The sequence below is a fragment of the Aquarana catesbeiana genome, linkage group LG13, assembly GCF_042186555.1.
Source record: "Aquarana catesbeiana isolate 2022-GZ linkage group LG13, ASM4218655v1, whole genome shotgun sequence".
Classification (NCBI taxonomy): Eukaryota; Metazoa; Chordata; class Amphibia; order Anura; family Ranidae; genus Aquarana; species Aquarana catesbeiana.
In genome coordinates, this window is record NC_133336.1 from 124,748,382 (window position 1) to 124,774,813 (window position 26,432).

Sequence of the window (26,432 nt, forward strand, 5' to 3'; positions counted from 1 at the left end):
CGAGCCAGGCTTGTGCTTACAAAGTCGTACTGAAATCGTGTCTATATTATTCAGGCACGATTTGCATGCTACTTGAGGGTTTAACATCGAGGTCTATGGAGTACAACTCGCATAGAAGTTGGACCAAAGTAGTGCAGGGACTACTTTCAAGTCGGCATGACTTAAAGTCGTGCCAATATGAATGGTAGTCATTGAAAATCATGGAGAATGACTTGTCATACGATTTTGCCGTACAAAATCGTGGGACAAGTCATATAAGTGTGAAAGGGGCCTAAATGGTATATTTAACAGACCAAAATTTAGTAAATTAAAAATTCAGTATTGGAATTCATACATGTTAACATTTGACTTTAGGTCCACTTTAGCACCTGATGCAGTTTTCATGGTTTGCATTTTTCATTTGCTTATATGTTGCTACATTGTTATGTGTGTATGCATATATTATATGTGTAAAAATAACATTCCACAAAAATGGAATAACTATTTTATTCACCAAGAAATAATTTCTTCAGATCTAGCAACTCTTCCTAACTCGGCTGGTCTTAAACCTATACAACTTTTGCAATTTCTCAAACTGCAAACTGTATACAAATCCAACAATTCAGTTTTTGACCTTGTAGGCAATTCATTTTCAGGTTATAAGGTACTGAACTGGTTCATTAACATACCTGCTGAACAAGATTCTTGTGTCTCCCATGGGTGTAGATCAGATATTTCTTTTGTGCCTTTTGCATAGTTTCACAGATATATTGTTGCATATTAAATTGATTCCCTTTCATGTACTGATCAAGCCATCCCAAGACAATCTTTACTGCTTTGCACAGGTCAGTGCAAGGAATTCCATTATCATAATCACTGATGATTCTTCTCTTCCAGATGTCCAGATGTTCTCATTCCAGAGGTCCCCTTATTTTGAACTTGAGCTGTTTATTATCTATTTCAAGGTGTTACCATGTATGCTTTCAAATATAATCTTTCCGCTGTGGTCTGGAACTGCCCCTGTTCCATCACTTAGTAGCTTTTGCACACGTAAAGAAAAAATCATATTAACTCTCATCTTTGAACTATCTCTTGTCCAAAAATCAGTTTAAATTCACTCTCTAAGCTTAGAGTCTGATCTGCAATTCTTATTTTAGGACATCTTTCCTTTGTACCACTTTTTTAAACCGCTGACCTCCAGGAATGATCTTTAGCTTTTATGTGAACACCTGCATTGTATAAAAATAGCAGTTACTTGCAAAAGACTGGTTTTGTGATTTACAGTCATTTTGTTCATATCTAAAATTATATTCTCTTCTACATCAGTCTTTATTTTACCTTGCCGTTTCTATCTTCACATTGGACTGGATCTGTTAACAAATATGCATTCTTCTGGATGGTCCTCTGTCACTTGTTTTGGCTGCTGCTGAGCAGGAGCGAGGCAAGTTATCTGGCCAGTCCAAATGCTGCTCCCTGAATCAAATGTCCAGCAAGACCCCACGGTTGCTTGTTAGCAGCCTTTAGAACTGTACAGCACCCATCATTTTTTAACATATCACCATAAGGTTCAACGCTACTACACCCCAAAAATGACTGCGTCAAATGTGAGACAGCTCTTCCCACCATAGGAAAATGACTGACTTTTATCGCCTTGAAAGCAGCATATAGCACAAGCAGATTGACCAGAGCCCTTTATTTTGGTAGCCTTGAGTACAGCACTAACTTCTGAATAGACCTTTTCTCTGGAATGTTAGACTTTTCTTTTTGACTTTCATGTCTATGCTGCCTGCAATAAATGATCTGTTTTAAGTAAAAAGTAAAAGTAAAAAGGTTTTTTTATCTTCATGCATTCTATGCAAGAAGATAAAAAACATTCTGTGTGCAGAAGCCCCCCTAATACTTACCTGAGCCCATGTCAATCAAGGGATGTGCATGAGAGCAGTGGTTCTCCCGGGTCTCTCCCTTCTTATTGGCTGAGACACAGCAAAGGGAGCCATTGACAACTGCTGCTGTCAATCACAGCCAGTGAGAAGGGAGTGGGGGCGGCGTCGAGCCACGCTGTGTGTGTCTTATGGCGACGAGTACCTGTGTATTGCCTTGTTGAGTACTTGTGTATTGTATTGAGTATTAGTGTCAGGAAGCTAGTTGTTAGGTAATTTGGACAGGGTATAATCCCCAATCCTCATTAAATTAGTAGGTACGATGCCCGGCGGGTGTGGAGATGCGACTCGGTGTACATCTTGCAACATGTATGCGTTCCTTGATCATCTGCTCGAGGGTGAATACTGCTGTGCAAAATGTAAGCACATTGTTTCCCTGAAAGCCCAGGTTCTGAATCTAGGGAAGCAATTGTCAGCACTGAGAAGACCCTCCATACTAAAGGAGAGCTGGGAATGAGAGGTGGGGACAGAGGTGCAGGCACCAGAAAAGAGTAGATGGGAAACAGGAAGGATAGAGGGGGAAGTGCCAGGGAGGCCGATCCAGGGATAGAGCATCCCAATAAGTACACTCAGGCCTTTTTTTCAGCGGGAACGCGGGGGAACACAGTTCCGGCACCTCCAGCACTGAATGTATGTTCTGGCAAGGGGTGCTGGAGGGTCTATTGTTGCTGTCTGCTGGGGTATCTATTGTCACTGGTGGGGAATCTGTTTTTGTATGGGGTCTATTGTTGCTGGGTAAGTCTTCTGTTGCTGGTGGGGGGGGTCTTATCTTGCAGGGGGGTCAATTGTTGCTGGGTTGGATCTACTGTTGAGGGAGAGGTCTATTGTTGCTGGCTGCTGAAGGGTCTATTGTTGCTGGGGTGGTACTTTGTTGCTGGGGGGTCCATTGTTTCTGGGGTGGGGACTATTGTTGTTGTGGAGTCTAGTGTTCATTGCAAGGGATCTGTTTTACTATCTTTCTTGTTTTCATTAACAAATTTCATAGAAATTACTGAGTAGCACAAAATACTTGGTTCTGTATTCTCTGAAAGGTGCTGTACTGGGAGGAGGGTAGGGGGTGAAACCAAAGGATTGTGCTCAGAGACCGGTAGTGGGCAGAGACTAAGGGTGACTCGGAATGGTGGAGTTCCTGCACCTAGTTGCTGAGAAAAAAAGTCCTGAGTACACCCCATTGAGTGACATTGATGAAACCAGTCAGGGACCAGCACTGCTGGAGCTAAGGGACTCTCCTAGCTGCCAGGGGAAGAACTCCTCCAGTGAGAGTGGGGGGGAAGCAAAAGGAAAGGATAGACAGATTCTGGTGGTAGGGGACTCATTTCTTACAAGGACAGAGAGGGCAATCTGTCACAAAGACCTGAAGCGCCGAACTGTATGCTGTAAGTCTATCGAGCGCTCGGGTTTGGCACATCACGGATCTGGTTGACAGATTACTGGGAGGGGTTGGGGAAGACCCGGCTGCCATGGTGCACCTTGGCACCAATGACAAAGTCAGAGGCAGATGGAGTGTCCCAAAGAAAGATTTTAGGGACTTGGGAGCTAAATTGAGGAAAAGGACCTCCAAGGTAGTATTCTCAGGAATACTACCGGTACCTCGAGCCACACCAGAAAGGCAGAGGGAGATTAGGGGGAGACAGACCTTCTATAACAATTTGAATTAGCAGCAAGGATGGGACGTGTTATCATAATGGGGGATTTTAATTATCCAGACATAGACTGGGCAGAGGGAGTTCCTAAATGTCTTGCAGGACAATTTTGTGGGTCAGATGGTAGACACACCAACTAGAAATAAAGCGTTACTAGATCTACTGATTACCAACAATACAGACTTGATCATGGATGTGGAAATATGGGGCAATTTAGGAAACAGCGATCACAGGTCACTTGGCTTCAGTATAAATCACACAAATAGGAAACATAAGGGGAATACAAAGGCACTGAATTTCAAAAGAGCCAACTTCTCTAAACTACGAACCTTGCTAGAAGACACAAATTGGCATAATATCTTAGGAACAAAGAACACAGAGGAGAGATGGGTTCGCTTTAAGAGCATATTAAATAAGGGCATTAGCCAGTACATCCCATTGGGTAATAAATTTAAAAGAGTGAACAAAAGTCCTGGATGGCTTAACTCCAATGTAAAGATGCATATAAAAGCAAAAGAGAAGGCCTTCAAAAAATAAAGGGTTGAGGGATCATCATCAGCATTCAGACTTAATAAAGAATGCAGCAAGAAATTTAAGGGTGCAATTAGGGTGGCTGCAGGGTTTATCCTCGTGACACATCACAGGAAGCACCATCATGGCTAACAGGACAGAATTAGACTTGGGAAACATAACATTAACCACTTGCTTACTGGGCACCTAAACCCCCCTCCTGCCCAGACCAATTTTTTCAGCTTTTAGCGCTGTCACTCTTTGAACGACAATTGCGCGGTCATACAACACTGTACCCAGATGAAATTTTTATCATTTTTTTTCCCCACAAATAGGTTAACAAATCAGGAGGACCAGATGGCTTGCACCCGAGGGTACTTAGGGAACTCAGTCAAGTAATTGCCAGACCATTGTTCCTAATTTTTACTGACAGTCTACTGACTGGAATGGTACTAGCGGATTGGAGAAAATCTGAACAAAACAAGCTTGTCTTTAAAATGTAGGCAATTGCAACCATTCCACGAGCTTCACCCGATGCGTATCTTCCTATTGTACATCATCTGGGGTGTGAGGATTGTGTGTAATCATTGCAGTATTTATAGATGTATATGCCAATGAGAATTTGCATGAAAACTGATGACAGGGGACACCTGGATATCACTTTCATGGTGTTCAAATATGGCGCCAGTGTGCATACCACACCTCACCTTCAAACGCCACTGTGAATGGGTGAGAAAGGGGATATGACGCAGTGCGGCTCAAGCCTTGTTCTAAGCCAAGACTCAGCTGCACGACAAAGGGTGTGTAAGAAAGGAGATGTGAAACAGTGCGGTCCAAGCCTCATTCTGACCTGATACTTGTCGGCCCAACTGAAGCGTGTGCTATACGTCACACTGTCTTTTCTCAGATATCAGAAAAGAGACACCTTGGAACACCATGCGCTCCATGCCTCATAATGGATAAAAGCCTGAGGGGCCATGTGATCGAGAGACTACTCACACGCCCCTCCGAGAAACAAGGTTAAAGGTTATAGGTACAACCAAGCTTAATTGCAGGCTCGGAAACCTAAACACATAAATAAATATGTATACTAACCAGACAAAATCTGGAATGAAATGTATGCACAAAATAACCATGATAAATAAGGTAAATTAATAAAGAGGAATTAAATTAGAGTAATCAAATTGGACATGACCTAAGGAGTTTGACATACACCATCTAGTGAACATTTGCCAAAATTGAAATGGAATACCACTACCCATTGATTCACCAAATAAAAAGACCCAATGGTCCCTTACTAGGGTGACAAAATGTTGACACCTATACTATATAAAAAAGTAAAAATAGAAAAATAAAAAATGTCAGACCCAATGGGAGATCAGGCACCAACCTAACATTAATTGAAAATAACGAACACCAACCTGATAATAAATAGGAAGTAATTATAAGGCTTAGGCTATATACACAATTGAACAAGTAGGTCGACATAGAGTGAGAACATCAAGCTCTATTGATAAAGGCATTGATGTCTCACTCCACGTTCCACCATGGGGGAAATAGGATTTGAGCTCGTATATCCAATAGGTCTCCAATCGTGACACACCTCGTTTGACAGAACCCCCATGCCAGGGTGGACCATATCGGTCTAATGCCAAAAACTGGGTACCCATTGGATCTCTATGGTGAAATTGAGCATAGTGTTTGAAACTATGTTATAAGTTATTACAAGTTATTAGATAACTACATTTGTTGCAGCGCACGTAATAAACGGCTTAAATGAGTAGGAATGATGAGTAACATTTGATAAAAAAAATTGAGTTTTCTTCCTCCCATGAGTATTGTGAAGGCATACGTTACATTTTTTACATGGATAGTACCCTGTTAAGTTGGGCCTAGAAGGAGGGTTTAGCCCGGGTTCACACTATGCCAGGCTGCAGATCGCACAGGAGCTCTGTGCGTCCCTGTTCCCCGTTTCAGGGACGAATCAGGGCCGATTCTATGCCTGAATTCGGCCCTGAAACGGAGCCAAAGACGCACAGTGCAGTGCACTCCGCAGCCACCCCGGAGATATGTGAACTGGCTCCATAGGGAGCCAATCATATTCTCCTACTATGTGAATTAGATGTGGGGAAACGCACATCTAATTCGCATACGTGTGAACCCGGGCTTAATGATATTGGGAGCAATTTTCATCTGGAGTGATGGAGCACCTCTATGTATTACATCCGCCTTATCGGGCAATAGTGGTCCTATGACACAATCATTCTTCAAGTCTCTCCAATGCTTGTTGAAAATATGTTTGATTTCACGATGCTGCATTGAAAAAGATGTAAAGAGGGGCCATTTGGGGCTTTTGGATTTGTTGTTTTTATGGAGTGAATTGTTCTGGAATAGTTCACTTTTATTTAGCTCATGTATTTTATCAATTTCTAAATCAAGATCTAGTGGGGGGGGGGGGGGTAACCTTTTTCTAAGAATTTCTGCTTAACTCTAATTGCTTGTGTTTCAAAGTCATGAAGGCTAGTACAGTTGCGTCGCAATCTTAAACACTGGCTATGCGGAACAGAGCATAACCAGTTCTGATGATGGCAACTGTCAACCTGAATGTATGAATTCCTAAGGTGTGTATAACCCCCTTGAATATGCAATCTGCCTCAAGTGCTTTCAGTCAGTATACAGAAGCATTGTATCAGTGTTCAAAAAAAAAAAAGAAAAAATCAGCGTAAAAAATGCTGGGGGACAGTCCAGTCTCATAACCTGTCATGCATGTGATGGCCTCACTTCCAGCTACAGTTGTCTTTTGCAATAAGCCATGAGAACTCTGAAACACACCTAAGGCACTCAGTCTGTCTGAAGCCCGGACACATTTTTCAGACTGGGCTGTGGCTCCCCAAGTAACACAAAACTTTGTTCCCACCTGGGAGCTGCAGGCCGCTGGGGGCAGGTCCAGCATTTCTGGGGGGAGGAGAGGGGGGGTGGTGATGTCCGCAAGAGCAGTTTGGTCACACCCACTGTTCCAGGTCTTTTATAATTCCATAGTGTATACTACAGAAAAAAAAACTTGCCCTGTGCCGCTAAAGTGTTCGGGTTTGGCTTGAAGAAAAGGTGGTAACCCTACTATGATGTGAAGTAACTTTGCAGTGTATAATGAGACCAGATAGCAATATCCCCTCAATGTTATAGATTATTCTCTTAGTCCCTCTATTCTAAAAGAAAAAGAGAGCTGCAAGCATATATAAAGTACAAACATCTAGGGCGTGGAAGGAAGCAGGCAAGCTTCAACACTACTTGAAAGCTTTGAATCTTTGCCCATTCAGAATGGTGGGCATTCAGGCATAGGGGAAGGCAATGAAAGCTCCTATATGTGCAAGCATCCCTAAGTGTGTATGCTTTACACCTGATTTCTTTAGTATTTTGGTGTTCGCGTCTCTGCTAACACTCAATTTGCTCTCAAGAATATTGAATGAGGCTATTTCTGCCTGGGCTTACCTTCTCTGTGTATATCCTTTTAATTAAAAGGGTCATTGAGTTTATTCAGTTGTGGAGTCTGACTGTCAATAATCATTTCAATTTGTCAGAATCTCTCTGATCAGGTGACAGTTATCTATTTTCCTGAAACCCCAGGCCAGCAACCTGTGGACAACCTCCTTTCCACCACTTCTACCTATACAATCTTGAAGTTGTTACTATACATGGCTATAGGTGAAACTAGGGATTTTGGGTGTTAAATCACAAGGGTTATCTGATCATGCTACTCAACGTATGCTCTTCTTTGTATCTTTCTGTACAAACCAAGGAAATCCCATCGGATAATGCTGATTTATTGGGCTATATTTTCCCTTCCTCATTTTTCTTCATTTACATTGGTACTCAGAAATAGTGAACTTTGGAAATTGTAGTGTAAGCAGCTAATTTATCATATGTTGTCATACTTATACAGGAATGAAAGAGAGGAGAGAGAGTGCACAGAGGAAATTAGAGAAGGTCAGTGAGTTTACCATTCTGCAACTGTTAAGCCGAATGCTCAACAATAATGAATGCTAGACTCTACCAGGTCTGCCAATTAGAGGGTGTTTTGGTGGACAAACATCCTTAGTTACTATATCTTCAGGAAGATGTTTTGTAACCTTTATAATTGTTCTCTATCACTCTTTTGAGGTATAACTGTAGTACAGCTAAAGGAAGATGTGCAGCAATAGATTTATCAGTGCTAGACAATGGAGACCCCAGGGTGATATCAGATCCTGAATCCCATGGCATTGTATATGAACACAATAATATTGATACCAGACTGTTGGTTCTCCTGTTTATTAAAGTATCATTGTCTAATTCAGCCCTTCCGGGTCACAATCCACCTAGTTTTTAATGCCTTCAATAAGCAAGGAAGACATGAGTAGTATACCATATAAAATGAATGTGTTTTCCTTCATTTTTCTGGCCTGTACACAGCATATGAGCACTAAAGTTGGACAGCATTGCAACAGAACATAAACAATGTGATGGTGACATATAAATACACACACTTGTTTGTCTACACCAGATTAAGCTGTGCCATCTGTGTACATTTGCTCCGTTTTCGTGACAGCAGCTAGATGAAGTATCCAGTGTAAAGTGTCGTGTATATCTTGTTTGCTGATTCCATGACAATGCCACATATGGTTATGACATATACGGAAAAACTTTTTTATTTTTTTTTTGCTATATTTTATTTTGCTCTTTAACCACTTGCCTACTGTGCACTTTTACCCCCTTCTCGCCCAGGCCAATTTTCATCTTTCAGCGCTTTCACACTTTGAATAACAATTGCTCGGTCATGCAACACTGTACCCATAAGAAATTTTTATCATTTTTTTTTCACACAACTAGAGCTTTCTATTGGCAGCATTTAATCACCACTGTTTTGTTTTGTTTTTTTTGCTAAACAAACAAAAAAAGATGGAAAATGTTTAATTTTTTTTTTTAGTAAACAGATAATTCTTCTCCTTCACTGATGTGCACTGATTAGGCTGCACTGATGGGGTGACACTGATGAGGCTGCAATGATAGGCGGCACTGATGGACACTGATGGGCGGCACTGAGAGGTGACACAGATTAGGAGGCACTGATTGGCATCGCTGGTGGGCACTGATTGGCAGCACTAGGGGGAACTGATTGGCAGCACTGGTTAGCACTAATTGGCAGCACTGGTGGGACTGCACAGATAATCAGGACACTGATAATCAGTGCCCTGATTATCAATGCCGATTTCCCTTTAGCCCTTTCACTGCCAGAGCCGTTTTTGCATGTTTTGCACACATGTTTAAAAAATCATTTTAGGCCTGAAGATTACACAAAACCCACAAATATTATATATTTTCTGAAAGCAGAAACCCTAGAGAATAAAATAGTGGTAGTTCCTGTTTTTTATGTCACACGATATTACTACACGCTGTAGCCGTCTTTACAAAATGTAATGTTTTGCAGCTTACCAGTCCTTAGATGTGGTGGCTGAATTGGTTTTCTGCCTTCAAATTAAGGACATTTTCAGCAAGTACAAAAAATAGCTGTTGATCTTGCCAGAAATGCAGTTTCCTTGTCACCTCCTGTGAGTTGACCTGAATGTGTTCTCTAAACTACTAATCTCCTCATACCCTTGTAATGGAGATTATTAGTTGGTCGTAGTTAGTAATTGAAACAAAGGTAGACGTATTTGTAGTCCAGTCAGATAAGCAAAAGGAAAGCAGTGCTCAATCACCTCATCCAAACAACTTGGCAGGAACACCTGTGCACGAATTTACCCTCCATAAAGCAGTCAGAATAAAGTATTAAAATAGGTGAATTAATCCAGCACTACAGTGAAGATCTTTGGTGTGCTTTATTATGTCAAAAGGCTAAAAACAGCTGAAAGGAATACAAACGTGTGGGCAGGTTGCCTACTGTGAGCTAGTCTGCTTTGGCTGCTCTAGTCAGGGGGAAGGGGTGAATGTTTTTACCGCCTCCCCCAGATAGGGTTGGATAGGAGAAGGACTTTTGCCTGTCATGCTGTTTTGTTAAAGTTCCAACAGTAAAGTTGTTTCAACCACTTTGAGCCTGGTCTGAAGTTGTTCAAAGGGGTGCATGTTGGTTCTGGTGTGTTCCAAAGAACCTGGGTCTGTAAAGCACTATGGGATATGAGTAACATCACTATGAGTGGTTAACTTGGCAAGACCAGGAAGAGAAGGAAGTTGCCATGGGTAACCGAAGGGAAGAACACACTAAAAAACAACTAGATGTTAGGCGCGGTATCTGGTAGGTGTTGGGTCCTCCAGTAGCGAGGTCGATGCTCTGGCTCCCTCTCCTGTAGTCCGTCTCCCATGGTCATTGGGAGCAGACTAGCATTACAGAGATCTCAGGCATGATCACAAGGTAAGGGAAGGAAGGAGTTAATAAGCACACATGAGGTCTCTTCTATGTGCTCAGTAGGAGCCCATTCTGTTACTCAGATGAGTAAGGCCCTGCATGGCTGAAATGCGTTAGTGTCCTTGTCAGGCTGTTGTTAGCTGTTTGACATAATAAATGATACCAAGGATCTTCATTGTAGTGCTGGCTTGTTGTATCCTTCCAAAGATGCAGTGGAGTGAATGGGTGTAGCCATCCAGGTACAGGAAGTGTGTTAATCATGGGATGACCAGGTGAAAATAAAGGAAAAAAGGCCTGGAAATGAAATACTGATGTAGGCACCTTACCTTTTTGCGTTTGGATTTAGATATGCTTTTATCCATTTAATCTCCTTTTCACTTGCACTCTGATTTTCTTTAAGAATGTTTTACTAATTGTAACATATAGACTTGCAGTCTGTTGACCTGCAGCATTTCAAGAGGATAAAAAATTGAATGTGTAATGGCAGGGCTGTATTTAGACAGCACATTGTCCTTGGCATGCTTGACTGATGGCTTAGTTCTGTACAATCTTGTGTGATTACTACTTGTACATCTAGGGCCCAAGAGTGCATTATGGCAAAAAATTTCAACTGCTGTTTCTATATGAAAATCATATGCCATCATTATATAATGTAGCCTGTAGGTCGCCCTATGCCCCGTACACACGACCGGTTTTGCCGTCGTAATAAACTCTGAAGATTTCTCAGACGGAACTCCGACGGAATTCAATTCAATCGGTCTTGCCTACACACGGTGAAACTAAAGTCCGACCGTCCAGAACGTGGTGACTTACAGCACGTACGACGGGATTAGAAAAAGGAAGTTCAATAGCCAGTAGCCAATTGCTTCCGTCTTGTACTTGCTTCAGAGGATGCGTCGTTTTTGGTCCGTCGGAACAGCATACAGACGAACGGTTTTCCCGTTAGGAATTGGTTCCGTCGGAAATATTTAGAACATGTTCTATTTCTAGGTCCGTCAGAATTTTCTAAAAAAAAAAGTCAGATGAGGCACACACACGAAATATATGATGAAAAACTTCCGTCTGACTTTTTCTGTTGGACATTCCGCTCGTATGTACGCGGATTTAGAGTATATAAGTAATTCCAAAACCGGTACAAATTATAACTGTAAAAACACTTGTAAAAGAAGAAGATTCCACCCAAAGAGGTGCTCTGTGCTGGTATTTGTACACTTGCACAGCGATTTCGAGAAGTAGGAGTCATTGGGTATCACCCGTTGTACTGCCTCTAGTCTCAATGTAATCACATGGCTGATTCATCATGGAACGAGGAAGTGACTTCTCTCCAACTCATAAAACAATGAAGTCACCTTTCTTTGTCTTTAGCCTGCAGCATCTGTGGTTTGTGTGTGTTGCTCAGACACTTAATCCCCAAACATTGGCTGACATGCTAAATTTTGCAATTAATTTATCCATCAAACTTTTATGTTCCCACTACCATTACTGTAATTTCATAGATACATGTTGGCGTTCACATACATTAGCTGTGAAACTATATGCATCTAAGAAATTGTTTCTCTATTAAAAGCATTTAAGTAAATACACATTAATACTTATTTTGAAAACCGGATAATGGCTCTGTTTAACAATCTGCGTGCGTGACAAAAATTGGTTGGACCCAACCAGTTCTTTCCCTTTGTAATCTGTGGGATGTTTAACACCTCCATAACAGGCACTGATATAATTAAGTTATAAGCAAGTAAGTGAATTTGATGCAGCTGCTACTGATCCAGGATGAGTATAGAGAACAAGGGCTACTTCTTGGGTGAAATCTAAGGAGGGGGCAGCTGTGCCTATGGAAATTTTGGAGTGTTCACTTATCCTATGATTGGAACACTGTATAGATTAACCTTCAAGCCTATTTTAAAAAATAATTAAGTGTTTTTAACTTTTTTATTTTTAAAGCTGGGTTCACACTGTGTGCGGATGCAGCTCACAGGGGTCAGGTGTGTCCCTATTTTCTGTTTCAGGGATGAATCGGGCCCAAATTTTGCCTGAATTCGGACCTGAAATGGAGCCAAAGATGCACAGGACCCTTGGGTAATCCGCTTCGCGGCCACCCCGCAGATGTGTGAACTGGTTCTATTGAGAGCCAGTCACACTCTTCTGTCATGCGAATTGGATGCAAGGAAACCCGCATCCAATTCGCATTAGTGTGAACCCAGCCTAAAGTTTTCGGAGGGTAGTGATAAATGGGGAGTACTCGGATTGGGCCGGTGTGGAAAATTCGGAGGGTAGTGATAAATGGGGAGTACTCTGATTGGGCCGGTGTGGAAAGTGGGGTTCCCCAGGGTTTTGTCCTGGGACCAATCATATTTAATTTATTCATAAACGATCTGGAGGATGGTATAAGCAGCTCAATCTCTGTATTTGCAGATGATACTAATCTAAGCAGGGCAATAATTTCTCTGCAAGATGTGAAAACCTTGCAAGAATATCTGAAGAAATTAATGGGGTGGGCAACTACATGGCAAATGAGGTTCAATGTAGAAAAATGTAAAATAATGCATTTGGGTGGCAAAAACATGAATGCAATCTATACACTGGGGGGAGAACCTCTGGGGGCATCTGGGAAGGAAAAGAACCTGGGGGTCCTAGTAGAGGACAGGCTCAGCAATGGCATGCAATGCCAAGCTGCTGCAAGCAAAGCCAACAGAATTTTAGCATGCATTAAAAAGGGGATTAAATCCAGAGATAAAACAATAATTCTCCCACACTACAAGACTCTGGTCCGGCTGCACCTGGAGTATGCTGTCCAGTTCTGGGCACCAGTCCTCAGGAAGGATGAGCTGCATCTGGAGAGAGTGCAGAGAAGGGCAACAAAGCTAATAAAGGGATTGGAGGATCTCCGCTACAGGGAAAGGTTGCGAACACTGAACTTATTCTCTCTTGAGAAGAGACGCTTGAGAGGGGATATGATTTCAATGTACAAATACCATACGGGTGACCCCACAATAGGGATAAAACTCTCCCGTGAAAGGGAATTTAAAAAGACACATGGCCATTCACTAGAATTAGAAGAGAAGCGGTTTAACCGTAAACTACGTAAAGGGTTCTTTACTGTAAGAGCGGTAAGGATGGTGAAATTCTCTTCCACAGGCTGTGGTTTCAGCAGGGAGCATCGATCATTTCAAAAAACTATTAGCTAAGCACCTGAGCGACCATAACATACAGGGATATATAATGTAATGCTGACATAAAACCACACACACAGGTTGGATTTGATGGACTGTGTCTTTTTTCAACCTCACCAACTATGTAACTATGTAATGTCCAATGTCAGTAACACCAATAAAATTCAATCCGATCAGAAAGATGATCAAGGGGCTTCTAATGAGAGAATCTCGCAGCTTCCAGAGGAGATCTTGGATGATTCAAGGCAGCTCAAACAATAAGAAAACAGGTGCGCAGGATCCTCATTAGCATGACAGTATACATTTATTGAGAGAATAAAATAGCACACTTACAATTACAATTCTTAAAAATCAGCATGGGTAGTAGGAATTGCCAAGATGGATACAAAGCAAGGCTGTTGTGCAGAAATGGCAGCTCCAAATTTTCTGCCTGGCATCACAGGGACCCTCTCTGACAGAACAGATCTGAGAATGAGGGGATTCCTTCTAAACATGTTACTGCCCTCCTCTTTGCCCCAGCATGTAGAGGTCATCCCGAGTCATTAGGTAATCAAACAGAATGCTGTTTGTTGGCGGTCTTTTTGACAGCTTTCAGAGCAGGTCCTTGTGTACCATTCCTTAGATGTGGTGGCTAGATTCATTTTCTTTTTTTATTTTATTTATGCACTTATTTATTTTTATTCTCATTTGGTGACCCTGTCAGTAACACACTTCCTGGTATGGGGTGACAACACTCTCTGTACTGTACTGTATCAATGGAGGATTAGAGTTGTCCCGCTCGCCTGCTTACCTGGATTGAATTAGAAACCCCTCTCCTTCTAGTCATCTCCATAACCTAGGGGTAGGTGTTTGCAGTCCACAAAGAACTTGGAGGTCTCGTTTCTGTACTGTTATTATTGCATGCCTGCTATACTCTGTTGTAAAGTATCGTTGTAAAGTATAGTGAAATATGCTGATTCTACATAAATAATGCATAATGAGAGCTTCTAGCTGGTGGACTTGTTAGGTTATTGCTGGACTTTCATGCCTTGAGTATTTTGACCATTAATGTTGAATATTAAGCAATTATTATCACTATAAATACACTTCTATAATGTGGGGTTCATTAAAGTATTAGAATGTTTTTGTGACGCATTGTTTTAACAATGTATTGTTTCATGGTTATGAATTGTATATGTTTCATTAGTACTCATTATGTCTTAGCAACAAATTACTGGGTTCTGTGTTTGGAGCATGGGACTAATATTTTTTTTAGCTATAACCAACTCATGTTTTGCCTTTTTATAGGATTGTATCATGAGCATAGCCTGTGAGTATCATTAGTACTTACATTAAACTCAAGGTCAGTCGGCTTTTATGCCCTGTACATGGCCGGGCTCCATCTGACTTTTTCCATTGGAATTTCCGACACACAAAGTTTGAGAGCAGGCTATAAAATTTTCCGACAACAAAATCCGTTTGCATAAATTCCGACCGTGTGTGGACAATTCTGACGCACAAGGTGCCACACATGCTCAGAATAAATTAAGAGAGGAAAGCTATTGGCTACTGCCCCGTTTATAGTCCCGACGTACGTGTTTTACGTCACCGCGTTCAGAACAATCGGATTTTCCAACAACTTTGTGCAACCGTGTGTATGCAAGACAAATTTGAGCCAAAATCCATGGATTTTGTTGTCAGAATATCCGATCAATGTCCGATTGTGTGTACAGGGCATTAGAATGTATTTTTCTGTGAAATGACAGTCCCAGGTCACAAATTATTAAAGAATAAATCTAGGTATGGATATTTTTTATTTTGATCCAGCTTGGACCAATGTAACTCTGCATATACCATGCCTGCGGGATTTGCCTGGAAACTGGTAATCACTGTAGTAGGCTTAGCTACTACAATGATCTCCACTAGCTTCTGAATCCTGTGCCAAGCGACTGCCCCATTGCACTGTGAACAAAGGGGGTCGCTCACTTGACATGGGTGCCATTCAGAAATCTCTTTGCATTTCCTCAATGAATGCAAATTGTGCTTTGATTGTAAAAGGTGAAGAGGCAGAATAGTGATGTCACAATCTCCACCTATGCGTAGTTAAATTGGTCCAAATTGGACCTATGTATCTATGTAAAAATATTCATAACTGGAATTTAATTTTTAGAAATTCTACCTAGCTTTCTTCTTTTATGTAATGTTACGGAGAGACCTGTAAGTAATGACCCTATCATAAAGTTTTATACTGGCTACAGTAGTTGTCACCAGGGCCGCTGTTAGAAATTATCAGGCCCCGTACAGCCTACCTGACGGGGTCCCCTTCAACCACTTCCTTGACCCCACCCTGGCCCCGCCCCTGAACCCGAATCGAAACAAAATGCAGGCTTGTTGCTGTTTACATATGCATGCGGAGCCAAAATGTGTGTTTGCAATTGCGCATAAGCACAAAAGAGCGGGGGCTGTTTAAATTTCTTTTCGAATGTATTTTATTTATTTTATTAAAAATAAAAAAAATCCTACACTGTAGCTTTACATTTTTTTCTTTCTTTTTTTGCTTTCACGAGGGATGAACAACTTGTTTACTGCTCCCCAAAATTAAGTGTAGCATCACACTGTGTCTTATGATCATCAGCATTACAATAATCACACAAGCAGCACAGTAAGTAGGTCCTCTATCATGGCTCTGTGTCACGTGGCTGCTGGGCTGACCTTAACTTGTGGCTGTACTGTGTTACAGTCTGTAACACAGTACAGCCATAACAAAGTCAGCACCCAACAGCCACGTGACACAGAGCCATGATAGAGCACCTGCTTACTGTGCTGCTTGTGTGATTATTGTATTGCTGATGATATCCTGCTTTGCTGTGAGGTGTATATATAATAGGACACAGTGAGGATCAGTGGTGTCACTAGGGGGTGGCTATTGAGGCTAGAGCCCCGAATCTGGGGCCCAAAGCCCAGAGTCCAGGGCTGGCCCTACCACGAAAGTGTCCTGGGCTGCCTGACACATCGCTTCCCGCACGGCCGCCTCACTCTCACTGAGTCTGCACTCCGTCCGTGCTTCGGTGACAGCCAGAGAAGGGAGATCAGTGTAAGAGCGAGTGATCATCTAGGTGCCTCTCTGTATAAACCCAGCATCTCTGTATATACCCAGCCTCTCTCTATATACCCAGCATCTGTGTATACCCAGCCTCTTTGTATACACTAGCCTCTCTGTATACCCAACCTCTCTGTATATACCTAGCCTTTCTGTATACCCAGCCTCTCTGTATATACCGAGCATCTCTGTATACCTAGCCTCTCTGTATATGCCCAACATCTCTGTATATACCCAACATCTCTGTATATACCCCAGCATGTCTGTATATAACCAGCCTCTCTGTATATACCCAGCCTCTCTGTATATACCCAGCCTCTCTGTATATACCCAGCCTCTCTGTATATACCCAGCCTCTCTGTATATACCCAGCCTCTCTGTATATACCCAGCCTCCCTGTATACACTAGCCTCTCTGTATATACCCAACTTCTCTGTATATACACTAGCCTTTCTGTATATACCCAGCCTCTCTGTGTATACCAAACCTCTCTGTGTATACCCAACCTCTCTGTATACACAAGCTTCTCTGTATACACTAGCCTTTGTTCTATATACACAGCCTCTCTGTATATACACTAGCCTCTCTGTATACCCAGCCTCTCTGTATACACTAGCCTTTTTTCTGTATACCCAGCCTCTCTGTGTACATTAGCCTCTCTGTATACACTAGCCTCTCTGTATACACTAGCCTTTTTTCTATATACCCAGCCTCTCTGTATGTAACAATCTGCATCTAGTGATAGGTGGCATGGCAAGTGACAATCTGACAATCTGCATCTTGTGGCAGGTAATGTGACAAGCTCTCTGATGACCCCAATGTAAGGGGGAGGCTCTCTGGGGATCCTGATGTAATGAGGGGGGCTTTGCTGCTATGGGCTTTAGCCCCAGATCTTTTGTAGACCTAGCAATGCCCCTGGTGAGGATTCTATGCTCTATTATTCACTCACTGTTTCCATTGCAGCCACTCTCTCCTCCTGCTGTTCCCTGTCAGCTGTTTAACTGCCTTACATCTCAGCACCTGAGGATGGGGGCCAGGCAGAGAATCATAGTATCACTCCCCGCCGTCTGGGGCTAATAGAGTAGCGAGGCGGCACAATGTACATGCGCCCAGAAAATAAAGAAATGCGCTCACCTCCTGGGCCCCTCTGTTGACTTGATGGGGCCTAAGAAAATAATATACTCCCTTCCATAAGTAGGAGGGATTTGTTGAGATTTTTTTTTTTTTAATGCAGTAATGAACTGTAATGCTGCCCGGGCCCCACTGTGTAGCTGATGGGGTGGGCCTGGTACAATAGGGCCGGTTGTACTTCCCTATCAGTGGCCCTGATTTGCAGTTGTATTTGCACATGAATATTGTTAAAACAGGCAAACTGATCTTCCATTCTTCACCATGTAGGTGACAGTGAGCCAGCACTTCTGTGGATTGAGATCAGTAGTAGATATTGAATGTATAATATTACAACACTGTGTTTTATATCCCACATGCTTACCCTATATAGTGAGTGGCCTCATTCAAAGTCCCGCCGACCAAACTTTCTCTCTTTTTGAGTTTGCAAAAATAGCACCTGAAGGGCTCTCAGACTGTGAGGAACAAGTTCCTCTAGTCTGATGAAGATTGAACTGTTTGGCCCCATATCTAAACTTTTTCTGGTTGAAATCAGGCACTGCTCAAAACCGTCCCAACAGTGAAGTATTGTGGTGACCGTATCATGCTGTGGGGGTCTTTTTCACCAGCAGGGACTGGTCAGGGTTGAGGGAAAGCTAAATGGAAAGAGGTACAGCAACATCCTTGATGAAAACCTGTTTTACAGCACTCAGGACCTAAGCCTGGGCTGAAGGTTCACTTTCCAACATAACAACGATCCTAAGCACACAACCAAGACAACACAGGAGTGGGTTAGAGACAACTCTGTGAATACCCTAGAGTGGCCCAGCCAGAGCCCTGACTTTGAACCCTATTGAGACCTGAAAATGGCTGTCCACTGGCAGTCCCCATCCAACCTGACTTGGCTTGAGAGGATTTGCAAAGAAAGAATGGCAGAATTCATAAATTAAAAATGTCCACAATTCATAAAAGGTGCACTCAAGTAATGGATAAATAAACAAATAAATACTCCCATACTCTCCCTTAAGTGCTGTTAGACCTTCTTTTTGTAGAGGTCTTAGATTCTGGTAAGAGGCCCTGATATCCTTCTTGGTGGAGCACACTTTGGTAAATACTGGAGGCACAAGATTTTTCTGGGTATTTCCAGACACATAAATAGAACGCCTTGATCTTTCCAGCACTTTACTGTGATTTTTCCACTTTATATGAATTTTATGAACTTTTTGGGAGTATTTATTAATTCATTTATTTACCCGTTTTTTGAGTGCATATTTTATGAATTGTGGATTTATTTATTAATTTATGAATTTTGATGTGAGTGGTTTTATGCACTTTATTATATAAGATTTACTGTAAATGTGCCATGGAGCAAAGCAAAGTGAGCTCTTCACTATGGCCAGTCTTTACAAGTATTTTACCAGGGATTGTAGAGCACATTTTCAATTTAGGGTCCATTCCCACCAAATTGTTTTTTTCAACACATGCCAATGCATAGACCTGTGAAAAAAGGGGTATATGAATGGAAGCCGTTCACACTGTTGAATTGGGCTGATATGCAATGATAAAGTAGATCAAGCCCTATTTTTTTCAGTATGATGCAACACGTATAATGCATGTCAATGCAATGCCCATCAATGCACAGGCATCACAGCAGGCCAGCACAAGTTTTTATCCTCTATTATGCCATGGACTGGGGTAGGCGATCTTGACGTTCCTGCTGTGGGAAACTACAAATCCCATCATGCCCCAGCCTTTGGTTTGTCAGTCCTGCAATACCTCATTAGATATGCAGTTTCCCCACAGCTGGAGTGCTAAGGTTGCCTACTCCTGTCTTATACCTTTTGCATCTTCCAGGAAGTCAGGAAAATGGCACGTGTTAAAGATTAATGCAATGCAACATGCCAATGTACGTCGGTTCACCAGTGCTCATCGAACACATTGTGGTGTGAAGGAATCCTTAGTTCTGAGCTATGGGTTGGATTGAAACACGTTAACATTCTTCTGGGTTTGTTTGGATACCCCAGATCACTTATCTTTTACCGAATAAAGTGCTGTGAAAGATTATGACACTCCAGCTCTCTTCATATTTATCCTTAAGCTTCGTACACACCACTAGTTTAGTTTATTTTGGTACTAACAATCCGATCTCCCCTGCTGTGCTATTGTGTTCTGACAGGGGGGCGGCCCCCCACCAGAACACTCCGGTCAGTGCTCTTAGCCATTGGTTGAGAGTGCTGATCCGGAGCCAGTCCGCAGACATTTTTCGGTCATGAGCTTTCAACAGAAGCTGGCTGACCAGCTGCCATATACACAGGGCCAAATGTTGGCTGGTTTCTATTGAACAATTCGGCCGGTGTACTAGGCTTTAGTTCTCAACAATAATTCAAGCATGATTTTGTTTAGAACTGCTCAGATACATGCTATGTTATGATTTTAGAAAAATGTTTGCTCACCAACTATACCTGTTTTTGCTTTAGTGTTTCAGTCTGAGATCATGTTTCGAAAAAAGAAAAAGAAACGACCGGAAATCTCTGCTCCTCTGAACTTTCAGCATCGTGTACATACCTCCTTTGATGCCAAGGAAGGGAAGTTTGTTGGCTTACCTCCACAATGGCAAAATGTACTGGACACCCTTCGGCGTCCCAAACCTGTAGTGGACCCTTCCAGGATCACTCCAGTGCAGCTAAAGCCTATGAAGGTGAGTTGTGGGAATGGCATTTTCCAACATCACTTTTCACAGCCTTCATAATTGTCAGATATCTCAAACAGTGAGTACTAGGTTTGTACAGGAGCTAAATTATTATGTTTGATACCTGGAAACCTAAACACATCATTAACTGCTATGCCATGGTTCACCAAAAGTGAAGCTAACATTCTTAGGGAAATCGGCTTAATAAGATCCATCGTTTATAATTTTCTCAATATTTGTTTGAGAGGCTATAAGGATCATAAAAGACTCAAATACTCAAAATAGCTTTTACACAGAAAGGAATAGATCGACTTTTTGGGAAAATAATCATACTAGACACATTTTTTTAACCACTGAAACCCAGGATAGTATAGTGTTTTTGTACATATTAATGCATGTATGAACATGGCTGTTTTTGCTACTTTTCAAGTTCAACAGTTAACACCTGTTGAATTTGAAAAAGGCGGGACGTCCCAAACCGTTCATTTGATCCAGTGTAGCAATTTTGATTTATCTTGATGGCAAAAGCTATAGAAATTGCAGGAATGTTTGTTCAGCATCCCTTTTGTCTTCCATAAGAAAAAAAAAATACATTTATATATAAATTATATATGTAGCATTACCCCCTCGGGGGTTGCTTGATAATGTGCTGCCATGACCCTGTGAACTCTCCAGCCCCTCTGACACTCTGGGTTCAGACATGTTGTGTATACCTTTTAAATGACACACAGACACATGGCGAATAGTTTCAACTCTCTCTGACTTTACTTGTTCGAGATGAGAGGTTTAAAACGAGGATTATTCAGCCAAATCCTGGTTACAGCCAAGACTAGATTGAAATAATGCTTACAGCAATAACAATTAGTAATGTCACATGAATGAAAACAATATACACAATCAACATGGGATATTGTAAGAAAGCTATCAATGGATATAAGTAGATGTGTCCACTTTAACCACTTGCCGGCCAATGCACGCAGATATGCGTCGGCACAATGGCAGCGGTGGGCAAATGGGCGTACCTGTACGTCCCCTTTAATTCGCAGGGCTAGTCGGCACGCATGCCCATGGGTCCCGTGGACTCTATGTCTGCCGGTGTCCGCGATCGTGTCCCGGAGAGGCAGAATGGGGAGATTTACCCTGGTATGCCTAGTGACATGACAGGGATCTACTGCTCCCTGTCATCGGGAGCAGTGATTGCTGTCATGTCAGTGTAAGCCCATCCCCCCCACAGTTAGTATTACTCCCTAGGACACACTTAACCCCTTGATCCCCCCTAGTGTTTAACCCCTTCCCTGCCAGTGTCATTTACACAGTAATCAGTGCATTTTTAAAGCACCGATCGCTGTATAAATGACATTGGTCCCAAAATGGTGTCAAAAGTGTCCGATGTGTCCGCCATAATGTTGCAGTCATGATAAAAATCGCAGATCGCTGCCATTACTAATAAAAAAAAATAATAAAAATGCCAAAAATCCTTCCCCTATTTTGTAGACGCTATAACTTTTGCGCAAACCAATCAATATACGCTTACTGTGATTTTATTTATTTATTTATTTTTTTACCAAACATATGTAGAAGAATATATATTGGCTGAAACTGAGGAAAAAAATAGTTTTTTTATATATTTTTGCGGATATTTATTATAGCAAAAAGTAAAAAATATTGCTTTTTTTCAAAATTGTCGCTTTTTTTTGTTTATAGCGCAAAAAATATAAACCGCAGAGGTGATCAAATACCACCAAAAGAAAGTTCTATTTGTTGATTAAAAAAGGATGTCAATTTTGTTTTGGTGTAATGTCGCATGGCCGCACAATTCTCAGTAAAATCGATGCAGTGCCAAATCGCAAAAAGTGCTCTGGTCAGGAAGGAGGTAAAATCTTTCGGGGCTGAAGCGGTTAAAGAAGAACCCTGGGCCGGCCTATAATATCTTTTATCCTAATGAGAGATAGTATAATATGTAATATAAATATATATATATATATATATATATATATATATATATATATATATATATATATATATATATATATATATAAAAAATTTTTTTTTTTTTTATCAGAATTTATTTTTGAAAATTTTATAACAAATAAGCACTAACAAAAACGACCAAAAAACAATTATACAATCCAAGTCAAATCGCTATTCCAAGCAGTAATAACATCGAAACCGTTCCTAATCTTAAAAAAAATAAAGCCAACCAAAACTTGATATTGTAACCTTGAGTGCATACTTACAGGTATATCGGTGTATATCATGTGAGAATCTGACATGTGGATGTGTGCCACCCACCAAGGGCAGATGACTGGACTCTTTGGTGCAAAGAATAATATCGACTGTCTGTTTTATAGATATAATCGATATATTATAGATAGATAAAAAATTCACAGGGAGGATACATGCATTCAATGAAGTGTGTCCCTTATGCTGCTGAATGCTCTTAGTTGAAATCCTCTGACTCCCTTCTTCCTTATACTCCCAACAGATGTATTCTTCTGGTGCTGCAGGGGCTAAGACGATCAACTGGACCTGTCACACACTAGTCAAGATTGATAGTTACATAGTAGGTGAGGTTGAAAAAAGACACAAGTCCATCAAGTCCAACCTATGTGTTTTTATGTCCCGTTATGACTAAACCTGCTTATTTTCGCCCCCCCTCCCCCATTTACGGAAAATGTACTATAGCTTCCATCAATAAAAAGCAATCTATGAATGAAGGAGGCAAGCCTTTAATTCATCTGCTTGTCTTCTAGTTGTAGCGTGCATATAGTATAGTACAGCTTCTGTGACTGAAGGAGGGGGTGGAAAAGGCAGCAATAATTGGCACTTTTGACAATTGCCTGTGACAGGTCCAGCCAATTATGGTAACACCCACAACACTTTAAAATGGTTGTAAACCCACTAACTAAAGAAAAAAAAAAACCTGCAAGACAAAGGCATAATGAGCTAGTATACATAGCATACTAGCTCATTATGAATTACTTACCTTAGATCGAAGCCCTCGCAAGGGTCCTCGTACAGCACTCCTCCAGGCGACAATGATTCCAGGGTTACTTCCGGGTTTTGTAGGCTCTGGCGCTGTGATCGGCCAGAGCCGCCGGTAACGGCACACTAACATGCAGATACAGGGGATATCTCCTAAACAGGTTTAGGAGATATCCGGGGTAGCTACAGGTAAGCCTTATTATAGGCTTACCTGTAGTAAAAAGTGGTTGTTAATTGTTTACAACCACTTTAAGATCACATCTGTGGTAGTAGGGGGGGAGGGGGGCAGAGAACTTCAGATTTCAACTAAGAGAGCAACCAGCATCACAAGGGAAACTTTGCATTAAATGTAACTACTGTTACTTTTTTACATACCCATGGCTCTTATGAACGCATGTTCCCTCAAGAAATTGTCACACTGGCTAGAGTGGCATGGGAAAGCTCAACGCTCATAACTTGTCCCCCTTTCGCATCACATGTCTATTCAATTTAGACCCAACCTTTTTTGACTGCACTCTATTCCTTGATTCACGAGTTTTCCAATTTTGTACATGCTTAGAGGATCCTCAAGTTGTATAATTGTACTGTTTTTAATGTTGATATATGTACTTACTCTTTTCTTCATCCATTCACAAAATTTACATAGATTTTCTGAGCTTACAGGGGCAGGGGACGGGGATTTGATGGCACACACTGCATAGCTCAGAGAGGAGAGCTGAGTGTAATCTGAGACCAGAGTGGAGGGAATGAACACACCACCCTCTACTCAGTCTCATCGGTAAAAAAGCACAACTGAAGCTGTCAATCACCTGCAGTGTGCTGGATCTCCCCTCCCCGTCCCCCTCAATCCCTTGGAGTCAGCGCAGTCTCTCAGAAATGACTCCTGCACATAGCAGAGGGGCCAAATTGCAGACAGAAATCACACTCAGTGCATTAGATTGAGGCAAGCAGCTGTCCCAATGCCCCCCCCCCTCCACACCCAAATAGGTGGCAGTTGTGTTGATAGTGTGCTGTATTATGGGCCCTCGTATTTGTAAACAGTAGACAGTGCATTTAATAATAATAGTTCAAATAAAATGTCTATCTTATTTTAAACAGACTGTTGTCCGTGGTAGTACCATCTGCTTGGAAGGATATATCTCAGGGATATTGAATGACATTCAAAAACTTTCTGCAAGCAGTTCCAACACCCTGAGAGGACGAAGCCCTTTGACGAGAAGGAGAGCTCAGTCTTTGGGAGTTCTAAGTGAGGAAAGGCTAAACAATGGACAGTATATTATTACAGAGCAGAACATATCAGACAAGTATGGCAATTATGTCAACTGTAATGGTAACTCTAAGGCTATCAGGCGGCAGACTATGTGGCCTGATTACAAACCTTCAGAGGACAGCCCATCCAAACCCAATGGTCCTGTTTGCAAAGCAAAGTCTCTAGATCCTGGAGACTTTCAGGATACAGTGGATCATATTTCCCAGGCCAAAACAACACCTGGCAGTCTTCACAAGACCATTAGTGGAGGTCATAGCTTTGATGAAACCACACGTGCACATACATCAACAAGGAGACAGTTATCCCACGAAACACTCCTAGAAGAAGGAACTGTGCCAAAACCCGCAGAGAACATTTCAAAACTTGAACATCTACAGAGTGGTTTCACATCCTCAGTTGATGGGAAGAGTTCAGAAGAGCCTGTTCCAGCACAAAAGATAAAGGTTTGATTGTTTTCCTTACTACTTCTACTTCTATTTACATTTTACCTGTAATACACCTGGGCAATTCAAATTGAGCAGATGATGGAACATTCATCAGCATAGGTTACCTTTTGGCCCCTTTCACACTGGGACGGGGGCGGCGTCTGGTAAGCGACGATTTACCGTCGATATTCAGCAGCTATCGGGGTGGTTTTACCCCCCCGCTAGCGGCCGAGAAAGGGTTAAAAACCACCGCAAAGCGTCTCTGCAGAGGCACTTTGACGGCGGTATTGCCGCAGTGTTCCATTGATTTCAATGGGCAGGAGCGGTGGAGGAGCGGTATACACACCGCTCCTTCACCGCTCCAAAGATGCTGCTAGCAGGACTTTTTTTCCCATCCTGCTAGCGCACCGCTCCAATGTGAAAGCCCTCGGGGCAGCAACACTTTCAGGTCGGTTTGCAGGCGCTATTGTTAGCACAATAGCGCCTGCAAACTGCCCCAGTGTGAAAGGGGCCTTACAGAAAACTGAATGTAAAAACAATTAATAGGTCAAAAATATAGGAAGCTGAATCTATTTACAACTCTTGACTTTCCCTGTACTTTCCCTGTATTTAAAGGGTTAGCTTATCTAACCTTTCTACCTTCTAATGCCCCATACACATGATCAGAAATTCCGTCAGAAAAAACTTGGATGGTTTTTCCGACGGAATTCCGCTCAAACTTGGCTTGCATACACACGGTCACACAAAAGTTCTCTGAACTTTCGACCGCCAAGAATGCGGTGATGATGTACAACACTATGACGAGCTGAGAAAATTAAGATCAATGCTTCCGAGCATGCGTCGAATTGTTTCCGAGCATGCGTGATTTTTTGCGCGTCCAAATTGCAAACAGACAATCGCATTTTCGGATAGGAACTTTTCCCGACCGAAAAATAGAGAACATGCTCTCAATCTTTTGCTGGCTGGAATTCCGCCAGCAAAAAGTCCGATGGAACATACACACGGTCGTATTTTCCATAAAGCATAAGCCTTCTTGGTGGTTAATGAGGCCAGATTTCACATTAGAGAACCAATAATGAGGCTCTGGAGCAGAACTGGGTGGAGGCAGGGCCGTCTTTACTATTGATTGGGCCCTGGGCAAAAAAAATTCTTGGGCCCCCCCCATGCAAATTGTCTCTCCACCCCAACATTCGAAAAAACAAAACAAACACGTAAACTTATGTATTGCATTGTATTCTGCTTGTACTGTCTGC

At 41.9% G+C, this 26,432-nt stretch overlaps 1 protein-coding gene across 4 annotated transcripts in view; it reads left to right on the forward strand.

Moving 5' to 3' along the window:
* PAK6 (p21 (RAC1) activated kinase 6) overlaps positions 1-26,432 on the forward strand; it is a 290,545-nt gene that overhangs the window by 223,147 nt on the left and 40,966 nt on the right. For all 4 annotated transcript variants that reach the window (XM_073609984.1, XM_073609985.1, XM_073609983.1 and 1 more), the window contains 2 exons: positions 20,288-20,508; positions 24,583-25,197. In XM_073609984.1, coding sequence (XP_073466085.1) covers positions 20,305-20,508; positions 24,583-25,197 — 819 coding nt within the window. In that variant the 5' untranslated portion in view covers positions 20,288-20,304. The remainder of the gene's footprint in view (positions 1-20,287; positions 20,509-24,582; positions 25,198-26,432) is intronic.